Below are 13,059 nucleotides of genomic sequence, written 5' to 3'. Positions count from 1 at the left end.
ATCCCAAAACCAGTCCAACCTGTCTCTGCCTCCTTAACCTGTTCTTCCTCTCACCCATACCTTCCTCCCACCCCAAGCCGCACCTCCATCTCCTACCTACTAACCTCATCCCACCTCCTTGAACTGTCCGTCTTCCCTGGACTGACCTATCCCCTCCCTACCTCCTCACCTATACTCTCCTCTCCACCTATCTTCTTTTCTCTCCATCTTCAGTCCGCCTCCCCCTCTCTCCCTATTTATTCCAGAACCCTCACCCCAACCCCCTCTACGAAGAAGGGTCTAGGCCTGAAACGTCAGCTTTTGTGCTCCTGAGATGCTGCTGGGCCTGCTGTGTTCATCCAGCTTCACACTTTATTATCTTGGATTCCCCAGCATCTTCAGTTCCCATTATCACTAGTAACAAGTCAAGTTTGTGCCGAGTTACCTGTGCCGGTTTCAGCACTAACGTGTTGCCTGCTGCCAGACAAGCAGCACTCTTCCATGCTAGCATCATGAGTGGGTAATTCCAGGGAATAATGATCGCACAAACTCTGGAAAACACTGATAATCAGTCATCACATTCAAATTAGCCACTGTTAACTCCAACATTAGATTTCCAGGCTGCCAAAACACCCATCAAATGAATTCAAGATAATAAAATGTGAGGCTGGATGAACACAGCAGGCCAAGCAGCATCTCAGGAGCACAAAAGCTGACGTTTCGGGCCTAGACCCTTCATCAGAGAGGGGGATGGGGTGAGGGTTCTGGAATAAATAGGGAGAGAGGGGGAGGCGGACCGAAGATGGAGAGAAAACAAGATAGGTGGAGAGAGTGTAGGTGTGGAGGTAGAGAGGGGATAGGTCAGCACAGGTAAGATGGACAGGTCAAGGAGGTGGGATGAGGTTAGTAGGTAGGAGATGGGGGTGCGGCTTGGGGTGGGAGGAAGGGATGGGTGGGAGGAAGAACAGGTTAGGGAGGCAGAGACAGGTTGGACTGGTTTGGGGATGCAGTGGGTGGAGGGGAAGAGCTGGGCTGGTTGTGTGGTGCAGTGGGGGGAGGGGACGAACAGGGCTGGTTTAGGGATGCGGTGGGGGAAGGTGAGATTTTGAAGCTCGAGAAGTCCACATTGATACCATTGGGCTGCAGGGTTCCCAAGCGGAATATGAGTTGCTGTTCCTGCAACCTTCGGGTGGCATCATTGTGGCACTGCAGGAGGCCCATGATGGACATGTCATCTAAAGAATGGGAGGGGGAGTGGAAATGGTTTGCGACTGGGAGGTGCAGTTGTTTGTTGCGAACCGAGCAGAGGTGTTCTGCAAAGCGGTCCCCAAGCCTCCGCTTGGTTTCCCCAATGTAGAGGAAGCCACACCGGGTACAGTGAATGCAGTATACCACATTGGCAGATGTGCAGGTGAACCTCTGCTTAATGTGGAATATCATCTTGGGGCCTGGGATAGGAGTGAGGGAGGTGGTGTGGGGGCAAGCCATTTCCACTCCCACTCCCATTCTTTAGATGACATGTCCATCATGGGCCTCCTGCAGTGCCACAATGATGCCACCCGAAGGTTGCAGGAACAGCAACTCATATTCCACTTGGCAACCCTGCAGCCTAATGGTATCAATGTGGACTTCTTGAGCTTCAAAATCTCCCCTTCCCCCACCGCATCCCTAAACCAGCCCAGTTCGTCCCCTCCCCCCACTGCACCACACAACCAGCCCAGCTCTTCCCCCCCACCCACTGCATCCCCAAACCAGTCCAACCTGTCTCTGCCTCCCTAACCTGTTCTTCCTCCCACCCATCCCTTCCTCCCACCCTAAGCCGCAACCCCATCTCCTAGCTACTAACCTCATCCCACCTCCTTGACCTGTCCGTCTTCCCTGGACTGACCTATCCCCTCCCTACCTCCCCACCTATACTCTCTCCACCTATCTTCTTTTCTCTCCATCTTCGGTCTGCCCCCCCCCTCCCTATTTATTCCAAAACCTTCACCCCATCCCCCTCTCTGATGAAGGGTCTAAGCCCGAAACGTCAGTTTTTGTGCTCCTGAGATGCTGCTTGGCCTGCTGTGTTCATCCAGCCTCACATTTTATTATCTTGGATTCTCCAGCATCTGCAGTTCCCATTATCTCTCATCAAATGAATTCACCATCTTACCCGAGTGGCTCCTTCTTTGTATATGTTAAATTACGATTGGGACGAGCTTGATTAATGGGGATTGTAGAACCCTAAAGGATATCAAAAAAAAAATCACACGTTAAATTTTCATCTGAACATTTCTAGAAAAAACTAAAATAGATTTTAAGTTCTTGAAGTAAACTGTTGCACAGTGAGAAATGGTAATCCACGTGTGATCAAGAGAGTTTGACTACAGTCATACAATATGGAAACAGATCCTTCAGTCCAATTCGTTCATGCTGACCAAATTACCCAAAGTAAACTAGTCCCATACCTATTCTAAATGATTTCAAATGTTGTAACTGTACCTGCATCAACCACTTCCTCTGGCAGTTCATTCCAAATACGAAGCACACCCTGTGTGAAAAAGTCGCTTCTCAGGTCCCCGTTGAATCTTTCTCCTCTCACCTTAACAATATGCTCTCTAGTTTGAACTTCCCCGCCCTTGGGAAAAGACCTTTGCTATTCACTTTATCTATCTCCCTCATGATTTTATAAGCTTCTATAAAGGTCACATCTCCATCTCCTATGCTCCAACAAGAAAAGTCCCAGCCTATCCAGCCCCTCCTTATAACTCAAGCCCTACAGTTCCAGCAACATTTTGGTAAATCTTTCTGAGCCCTCCCCTATTTGATAATATTCTTCCTACTAGCAGGATGACTAGAACCATGTACAGTACTCCAAAAGTTGCCTCACATTTGTGCCGTACAACCTCAACATGACATTCGAACTCCTATCCTTAACAGTCTGAGCAATGAAGACAAGTATGCTAAACACCTTTCTTAACCATGCTGTCTACCTGTGATGTAAGTTTCAAAGAACTACGTACCTGAACTCCTTGGACTGTTTAACAACATGACCCAGGGCCCTATCATTAACTATACAAGTCCTTCCCTCATTTGTTTTACCAAAATAAATACCTCTCATTTATCTAAACTCCCGCTGCTGCTCATCAGCCCAAATGATCAAGATCCCTTTGTAACTTTAAATAAGCTTCAGATAAGCATTGTCGACTATGCTTCCAATTTTGGCATTATCCACAAACTCACTAACCATGCCTCCTGAATTCTCATCCAGATTATTTATTTAAATGACAAACAAAAAAGTGGACCCAGCTTCAATCCCTGTGGAACACTGCTGGTCACAAGCCTGTAGTCCAAAAAAAACCCCTTCACCACCACCCTCTGTCTCTGGCTGTCAAGCTAATTTAGTATCCAACTGGCAAGCTCTCTCTGAATCCCATGTGATCTAGCTTTACTAATTATTCTAACATGCAGAACTCTGTCAAAGGCTTTACTAAAGTCCACGTAGACAATGTTTATACTCTGCCCTCAATCAATCTTTCTGGTTATATACTCAATCAAGTTTGAGAGACACAATTTCCCATTCACAAAGCCATGCTGACTATCCCTAATCAGTCCTTGCCTCTCCAAATACATGTGAATCCTATCCCTCAGAATCTCTCCTCTCCGATAATTTACCCACCAGTGATGTCAGACTCACCAGTATATAGTTCCCAGACTTCTCCATACAGCCTTGCTTAAATAAAGGCACAACATTAGCCACACTTCAGTCCTCCAGCCCTCCAGCACCTCACCCATGGCTGTAGATGACACAATTATCCCTGTTAAGGGCCCCGTAATTTCTTCCTTAACTTTCCACAACATCCTGAGATACACTTCATTAGGTCCTGGAGATTTATCCACCGTTATGTTTTTAAGACTTCTACCACTGGTTGGAACAGTGGTCCATGTCCAAAAGTAAAACAAATACATTCATCCCCACCAGGAATGTTTCTTTGCTTGTGAGCTCAAACACACACCACGTATTCTTGGAAAAATCTCCCACGAGCCAATGGATCCAATTAAAAAAACTGTTCAATTTTTGTTTGCAATCAATATTCTAAAGGTAATTCTTCAAAACGTAATGGTTCAGAATCAAGCTACACAACTATGAAGTCATCTAGGTGGATGAGCACTGGAAGCCATTCAAACAGTGGGAAGGTGGGATAATGTTGATAGGAATGTAACGGTAGCAGGGGTCAGTATAGTCCAAGTGATTAACGCAGTTCCTTGCATCAGAGAGTGAGACACGAGGAAACAGTGTCGTCTGCCCATTTCCGGAGTTCCAGTCATCACCTTGGGGCTGGAAAGGAACTGGCAGTGGGAGGGAGAGGGGAGAGCCAATTTTAGACCAGAGCTGTAGATCTCCATGACTGTGACTATGGGTCTACTTTGTTGTCTATCTGTGTTCTGCTAAAGTTATGTTATTAACAATAAATCTTAATTTTTGTTTAAGTTGTAACTTGGTATCCAAAATTTGTTATTGTTAAAGTCCATTTAGGAACATCTAGGCAATGTAATCAAGTGTTAGGTAATCCATTTCAGACCGAAAAGACCATAAAACACAGGAGCAGAAATTAGATTAGATTAGATTCCCTACAGCGTGGAAACAGGCCCTTCGGCCCAACAAGTCCACACTGCCCTTTGAAGCGTCCCACCCAGATCCATCCCCCTATAACCCACACACCCCTGAACACGACGGGCAATTTAGCATGGTCGATCCACCTAGCCTGCACATCTTTGGACTGTGGGAGGAAACTGGAGCACGCAGAGGAAACCCACGCAGACACGGGGTGAACGTGTAAACTCCACACAGACAGTTGCCTGACGCTGGAATCGAACTCGGGTCTCTGGTGCTGTGAGGCTGCAGTGCTAACCACTGAGCCACCGTGCTGCCCCTAAATAAGGCCCTTTTACCCATCAATTCTGTTCCGCCATTCAATCAAGGCTGGTAAGGTTCTCAATGCTACTCTCCTGCTTTGAACAAACAAACAAATGAGAAAGTACAGCACAGGAACAGGCCCTTCGGCCCTCCAAGCCTGTGTCGACCACCACACCCTAATTAACCTAAAAACAAACCTGCCATTTTTAGATTTGCATCGCTCTGTTCCCTCCTTACTCATGTACCCATCTAGGTGCCTCTTAAATGTATTCAATGTGCCCGTTTCCACCACCTCTTCTGGTAGTGCATTCCAAGCTGCTACCACTCTCTGCGTGAAAAATTTCCCTCACACATCTCCCTTAAACTTTCCCCCTCTGACCGTGAACCTGTGCCCCCTTGTAATTGAAACTTCAACCCTGAGAAAAAGCCTCTGGCTGTCCACCCAATCTATGCCTCTCATAATTTTGTAGACCTCTATCAGGTCTCCTCTCAGCTGCCGTCTTTCCAGTGAAAACAATCCTAGTCTTTTTAACTTTTCCTCATAGTCAATGCCCCTGGGTCCAGGCTTTCTGCCTGTAACCTTTGATCCCCTTGATGTCAAGGATCTATTTCTCGCTGTCTTAAATATACTGAATGACTTGGCCTCCAAAGTCTTCCGTGGCAATGAATTCCCTAGATTCCCCACTCTCTGGCGAAAGAAGTTTGTCCTAATCTCCGTTCTAAAGGGTCTTCCCTTTACTCTAAGGCGTGAGTCCTAGTCTCTCCTGCTGGTGGAAACATTTTCCCTCTGTCCAGGCCAATCAGTATTCTGCAAGTTTGATTAGATTCTCCCCTCATCCTTCTAAACTTCATCGAGTATTGACCCAGAGTCGTCAAATGTTCCTCATATGTTAAGCCTTTCATTCCTGGGATCATTCTTGTGAACGTCATCTGAACGCACTCCAGGACCAATACATCCTTCCTGAGGTATGGGGCCCAAAATTGCTCACAATATTCTAAATGCAGTCTGGCTAAAGCCGTATTAAGCCTCAGAAGAATATTCTAGTCCTCTCAAAATAATGCCAATATTGTATTTGCCTTCCTGACTACTGACACCCTGCAAGTTTACCTTAAAATAATTTTAGTCTCCACTTGGAGCATGGTGAGCAGATCTGGGCACCACATGCTGGGAAGGATATACTGGGACCGGAGGGAACACAACTTACATTTACAAGACTAATACTTGTTCTTCAGGTGTTAAGTTATGAGGGGAGATTATACAAATTAGGTTTGCTTTCTCTAGAATTTAGAAGGTTAGTGGGTGTTCTGATTTTCAAGATGTTGACAGGAAATGATAGAGTAGGTAAACTATTTCCACTGGGTGGGGATTCTAGAACTAGAGGATCTTGATTCAGAATTAAGCCGAGGCTTAATGAGCGATGTTAGCAAGTACCTCCCACACAAAGGATGGTAGATGTTTTGTACTCTCTTCCACAAATAGCAGTGGATACTGGTTCAGTTGTTAGTTTTAAATCTGAGACAGGAAAAGGTTTGTTGAGTGAAACTATTAAGGGATATGGGCCAAAGGCAGGTAAGCCGCAGAGCAACATGATTTCACTGGACGGTAAAACTTACTCAAGAGGCTGAGTAGCCTGTTCCTGTTCCTATGTTTCTATATTGGGCTTTGCTTTCTTTTTCTCTTTGGCTTTCACTCATGTTGTTGACTTGTTCAGATAAATCTCCTATCATTCTAAACTCCAAAAAGTATAGGCCTGCTCAATCATTCTTCATAAATCAGACCTCTTATCACTCAAATCAATCTAGTGAACCTTTCTGTGAACTGCCACCAATGCAACTACATTCCTTACTTAAGTAAGGCATCAAAAACTGTATACAATACTCCAGGTGCAAACTCACTAATACCTTGTACATTTGAGACACTTTCCCACTTTTATGCTCTATTCCTTTAGCAATAAATGCCAAAATTCCAATTGCCTTCCTTATTACCTGCCATTTCTGCACACTAGTTTTCAATGATTCATGCACCAAACACCCAGATCCCTCTGCACTGAAGCACTCTGAAGCCTCTCTCTACTGAGGTAATAAGTTGCCTATTTTTTAAACCAAAATAGATAACCTCATATTTATCTGCGTCCATTGCTACACATGAGCCTATATATCTACTTTATCCATATCCATTTGTAAATTTCTTATTTATTGCAACTTACTTTCCCCAGCTATTGTAGTGTCATCTGCAAATTTTGTTATAGTACCTTCTAACCCTTCATCCAAGTAATTAACACAGAATGTAAATAGTTGAGGTGCAAGTACCGCATCATGTGGCACCTCACCAGTTACATCTTGCCAAGCAGAAAAAGACCCAATTATCCCAACTTTCTGCTTTCTGTTGGTTAGCTAATTTTTATCCAAACTAATAAATTACCCTAAACCCATTTGATCTTACCTTCTACAATAATCTTTTGAGCAATACCTTATCAAATGCCATTTGGAAATTCAGATATACCACATCCATAGAAGCCCCATTATCCTCTTTGATTGTCAAATTTTTGAAGAATACTCGCAAGTTAGTCAAACATGATTCATCTTTTTTTCAAAAACCATACTGACTGATGGAATGCATTTTGACCTTCCAAATGTCCCGGTGTGGCTTCCTTAATTGTAGATTTTAATAATTTCCTAAGCATAGATGTCAAACTAACTGGTCTATAGTTTCCTATTTTCTGCCTCCCACCTTTTTGAATAAATGTGTTATATTAGCATTTCTCCATACCACCAGAATCTAACACGGGGGTCCCACTGAGACGTGACCAAATAGAGGGAAGATTTTGTTTTAACAATAAAATGTAAGATTATTAACCAAAAGAAAAGACAAAATACAATAAACCAAACTACTTAACTTAAAACATAAATACAAAAAGTTTTAAACACACAGTAAAAGCATTCCTTGATAAATTATAATCATAAACATACTTTGTACAGTATACAAAAGCACACGCCTTTCTCACATTTATAGCAGAGACATAAAAAAATCTGTTCCTACTATCTCAATAGTTATTAGGCAAGTATGGTTTTAACTTCAAGACTGAAATTGCTGATAGTTTCTTCCTGGAGCTATAATACACCTGAAGTCTTCAGAGTTTTATCCCAGCAATTTGGTCTGGGAGCTATCGCTAATTCCTTACTCAAAAGTTATTTATTTTTACTGTATCCTCCCTTTCTCAGGACCACTGCTTTCTTCAACCACTTCCAGCTAAGGACTTCTTTGCTAAAACAAGAAAAACTTAAAGAAATGTCCCTCTCCAAGCTATGCATGTTTCCCTTAAGCTTAGGAAAATCCAAAATCTCAATTTCTAATAGACCTTAATGCACAATATTTTACCTTGCTAAAAAAACGTACTCAAGAAGTGGACAGATGTAGCAGTCAGGGCAAATGGGATCAAAGGCTATGGGCATAAAGCAGGATTAGGGTATTGAGTTGGGCGGCACGGTGGCTCATTGGTTAGCACTGCAGCCTCACAGCGCCAAGGACCCGGTTCAATTCCAGCCTTGGGTAACTGTCTGTGCAGAGTTTGCATATTCTCCCCATATCTGCGTGGGTTTCCTCCGGGCGCTCCGTTTCCTCCCACAGTCCAAAGATGTGCAGGCTAGGTGGATTGGCCATGCTAAATTGCCTGTAGTGTTCAGGGGTATGTGGGTTATTGGGGGATGGGATTGGGTGGGATGCTCCAAGGGGCGGTGTGGACTTGTTGGGCCAAAGGGCCTGTTTCCACACTGTAGGGAATCTAATTAAAATTAATTAAGAGTTGGATGATCAGCCGTGATCATGATGAATGGCAACGTAGGCTCAAAGGGCCAAATGGCCTCCTCCTGCTCCTATCTATGTTTAATATGTTAAAGTAAATAAAAACTCAGCACTGCCAAGGTTGTTCTCACAAACACTTTTCAAAGAAATCACATGGCTACAGGAATATTTACAAGTGAACTATTAACTTCAGACCCACAGAAAACCAATATGTTACTACCACAAAAGCCAAAACCCAAACTTGAACCAAATGACATTAAAAATACATATACAAATCTGACAGTTTCTATATCAATATAAAGAACAGAAAAAGCGGCTGAAAGATTAATAAGGAGAAATAAAATAAAGTATTAGAGAAAGAAAGCTAAAAACATAAGAACAAATAGCAAGAGTCTCCTTGGGTATTTAAACAGAGAAACAATAAGCTATGAGCGCACTGGTCCTCTAGAACATGACTCTTAGAATTAATCATGGAAATGTAAGAAATGACATATGAATTCAACATATTTTGCATCTGTCTTCATTATAGAGGATATAAATAAGTGTAGAAATAACTGAATCAGAATGTGAAGGGGAGTGAGGGACTCAAAACAGTTACAATCAATAGGAAATGACTGCTGAAAAAATTGTTAAAACTAAAGTCTAATAAGCTCTTTGGCCCTGATGGAGTTCATCCAGTCCTGAGAGATGTTCTAGAACCCTGGAAGAGGAAAGGCAACACTGCCTTCTGGACTGTCACTCTCAGATGCAGGGAACTGTGTCAATCCTTTCAATTATACTGCGTGTTTGAATGATTTCCTGTGGTCATCCAACATGAAACACTCACTGTCCATCCTACCATGCCCCATCCCCCAAATGTGGTTGCGCAGTTTGTGTCTAAACCATTCCATCATTTACAAATTGCTTTTCCAACAAGTTGCTTATAAAGAAAATTTGAAAATGTTAAAAGAAATGGTTGCTGGAAGGGTCCGATCAGATTTGAAAATAGCACACGTAATTCAATAGTCAAGAAAAGATACAAAAAGCATGAAGCTATAAACCAGTTAGCCTGACATCTATCACAAGGAAAATGCTGAAATCTATTAAGAAGGATATAAAAGGGGATTTAGAAAATCTTAATGCAAACAGGCAGAATTAATGTGGTCTTGTAAAAGGAAAATCATGTTTGACAAATTTATTAGTGTTTCTGGAGGAAGTAACATGAAATCTACCGTACTTAAGATTCCCAAAAAGCATTTGACAAGGTACAACAAAGATTATTACCCAAAATAAGAGCTCATGGTACAGGGTTAACATATTTGTATGGACAGAGGGAGGGTAGCTAATAGAAAGCAGAGGAAAGGCATAAGTGGGTCTTTTTTGGGGTGACAGGAAGTAACAAGTCGGGTTATACAGGGTTCGATGCTTGCGCAGCAACAATTTACAATTCTATATAAATTACTTGAAATGAAAGGGCTGAATGGATGGTTGCCAAGTTTGATGATGACACAAAAATAGATAGGAAAGTAATGTATGAAGTGGAAATAAGGACTCTGGAAAGGTTTATAGGTAGGTTAAGCGTGTGGGGAAAACTTTAGCAGACAGAGTATAATGTGGAAAAATGTAAAGTTATTCACTTTGGCAGGAAAAATAGAAAAGCAGCATATCATTTCAACAGAGAGAGATTGCAGAACTTTAAGGTACACAGGGATCTGAGTGTGTTGACACAAATCACAAGTAGTTTGAGTACAGCAACTGATTAGGGAACATATGAAGTTTTCTTATTTATTGCAAATAGAATTTAAAAGTAGGCATGTTTTGCTACAGTTGTACAGAATGTAAATGTAAGAAAGATTTTGGTCTCATTATTAAAAAAGGGGTTGAAAATGCATTCAAAGCAGTTGATTGGACATGCTGAGCTATCCATTGGAGATTTGAAGGGTAATCTTATTGAAACATACAAGATCCTACGGGGACCAAACAGGACAGACACTGAAAGCATGTTTTCCATTGTGGAAGAGACTAGAACTAGGGAACACAGATTAAAAATAAAGATTTTCCCATTTAAGAGTGAGCTGAGAATTTTTTTTTCCCCTCTCAGAGGGTGGCAAGTCTTTGAAACTCCATTCCACAGACAACAGTAGACATGGGATAACTGCAATTTTTAAGGCCCAGATAGATGAATTTTTGACTAACAAAGGAGCCAAAGATTATTGGGATAACTGGGCATACAGATTTAAAGCCACATCAGATCGGTTATATCTTCCAAATTAAACAGCAGAATAGGCTTCACAGGTTGAAGGCGTACTCTGCTCTTAACTTTTATGTATTAATGTGCATTAACAAAGAACTAGCATTCACTGTTTCCATTTTTTATAATAAGCAATGGAAGACCAAAGGTGTGTGCTCATTCTGTACCTGGATCTTATCACACCATCCTGCGAAGTATCTGAATGTTTGAATGGACATTCCAACATGCGTCTTCAGAGCAAGTGTATACACAGCCCCCGAATCAATGGCCTCAATGGTAGCCAATTCTTCTTGGTGCTCCTGCATTAGATCTGCAAGTCTACAGTTGAACAAAGTAAACTCAGAAACATAGAAACTTTAAAATAAGAACAACCTCCAAATCTCAATACATTGCAGGTGCTTGGTCTGCAATTTCTCAGAGTTACAGGGTGCACTCTCGGCAAATGAGGATTCACCACATAATTTCCTGTGGTAATCTAATTAGGAAGTTACACTCAAAATTTTGCTCAATCATCCACCATTTTGTTATTACTAATTTAAACCCAAATGTGTCGAATATTTCTGGAAAAAAAAAGACACATTTAGTTGAAGGTTTTGTGTTGCACTTATCAGGGCAATTCATAAAAATACTTTGCTGCCTGAGAGGTGAAATGCTAACTGGTTGGCAGAAAGTTACCATGAAGAATGCACCAATTAATGGTGAATGGCAGTTAATTAGCAGGCTTTGTTTAAATTTTATTCTCGGCAGGTTAACATGGATTTGATTAGAGCAACATCCTGAGGAATAAATTAGTATACGGCTAATATCTATTTGGTTGAGTCAAAACAGGCACAATAAATGTATATATTCTGTGCAGCACACTTGTATGTGCTGGAAGGTACAAATACAAATGAGACATTAGCGGGGAGGTGATTACCTAGTGATATTATCACTGGACTGTTAATCCAGAGACCCGGATACCCTCTGGGGATCCGGGTTCAAATCCTGCCAAGGCAGATGGTGGAATATGAATTCAATTAAAATATCTGGAATTAAGAATTTAGTGATGACCATGAACCCATTGTTGAATGTCAGGAAAAATCTATTTGGTTCACTAATGTCCTTTAGGGAAGGAAACTGCCGTCCTTACCTGACCTGGTCTACATGCGACTTCAGACCCTCTGAACTGCCCTCTGGGGATTTAGAGATGGGCAATAAACACTGCCTAGCCAGCAACACCCTTATCCGTTAATAAATAAAAAGAATTAACACATAGGGACCTGTCTTTTCAGACAGAAATTACACACATTTCACTTGTTTAAACAGTCCTGAAGAAGGGTAATTCCCAAAACATTGACTGCTCCTTGCCTCTGCTGTCTGGCCTGCTGTGTTCTTCCAGCCACCTGTTTGTCTACCTTGGATTCCAACATCTGCAGTTTTTTTTCTCCTCTCTAAGGAGAATGCTTAACCAGAGTGAACCTGCCTGGTTTAAATTTAATTGGTGCGTTCTCTATGGCATGTTTACCAATCGGATTACAGTGGCCAGCTAATCAGCACTCTCCTCTCATGCAATACAAACGTCAGTTTTCCTATTGAATCTGAAATAGTGTGTATTGCCCTGAAGAATACAAGACAAAAATAATCAACAAAATGTGTCAGATCCGAGTAATACCCAATCTCATAATCACAGCTGGGAATATACTAATCATGGGAATGATACAAATTCACATTCTGTGTCCCTTCTTAAAGTGTGAATTTTCAAGCTGGTTATCATTCATTCACTTTAACCATAACAAGCTTAATAACGTGTTATTGTGGAAGCATTTCAATTTTTCAGCAATTTGTTCTAAATGTATGAAAATGGCTTCTAAGACAATGTTCGCAAACCACTGAGTCCTGGAGCTGTACAAAGACTTTCAAGGGATCTGCAAATAACAAGCATCTGCTGACTGAGCACGTCAGTGAAATGCAATGGTCAGGAATTAACACTGTGCTAAACTGGGAGACCACGGAGAGTGCAGCCACAACATGGGCAGCACAGACTGAGTTGCTGTCTCACAAACACTTTCTTTAGCGGGTGGGGTGATATCTGCAACTTAGATCTTTACCTTAGATGCAGTATTAAAACAACTTTTACACACACCTTTTTAACAATATGAGTTACATAAT

At 42.0% G+C, this 13,059-nt stretch overlaps 1 protein-coding gene across 5 annotated transcripts in view; it reads right to left on the bottom strand.

Moving 5' to 3' along the window:
- The window catches only part of LOC125463442 (mitochondrial 10-formyltetrahydrofolate dehydrogenase-like), a 116,743-nt gene that overhangs the window by 41,949 nt on the left and 61,735 nt on the right, over positions 1-13,059 (bottom strand). For all 5 annotated transcript variants that reach the window (XM_059654759.1, XM_059654760.1, XM_059654758.1 and 2 more), the window contains 3 exons: positions 11,079-11,229; positions 2,135-2,205; positions 425-530 (listed from right to left, as the gene is read on the bottom strand). In XM_059654759.1, the coding sequence (XP_059510742.1) occupies positions 425-530; positions 2,135-2,205; positions 11,079-11,229 (328 nt within the window). The remainder of the gene's footprint in view (positions 1-424; positions 531-2,134; positions 2,206-11,078; positions 11,230-13,059) is intronic.

The sequence above is a fragment of the Stegostoma tigrinum genome, chromosome 25, assembly GCF_030684315.1.
Source record: "Stegostoma tigrinum isolate sSteTig4 chromosome 25, sSteTig4.hap1, whole genome shotgun sequence".
Lineage (NCBI taxonomy): Eukaryota > Metazoa > Chordata > Chondrichthyes > Orectolobiformes > Stegostomatidae > Stegostoma > Stegostoma tigrinum.
This window is presented reverse-complemented; position numbering and strand designations above follow the sequence as displayed.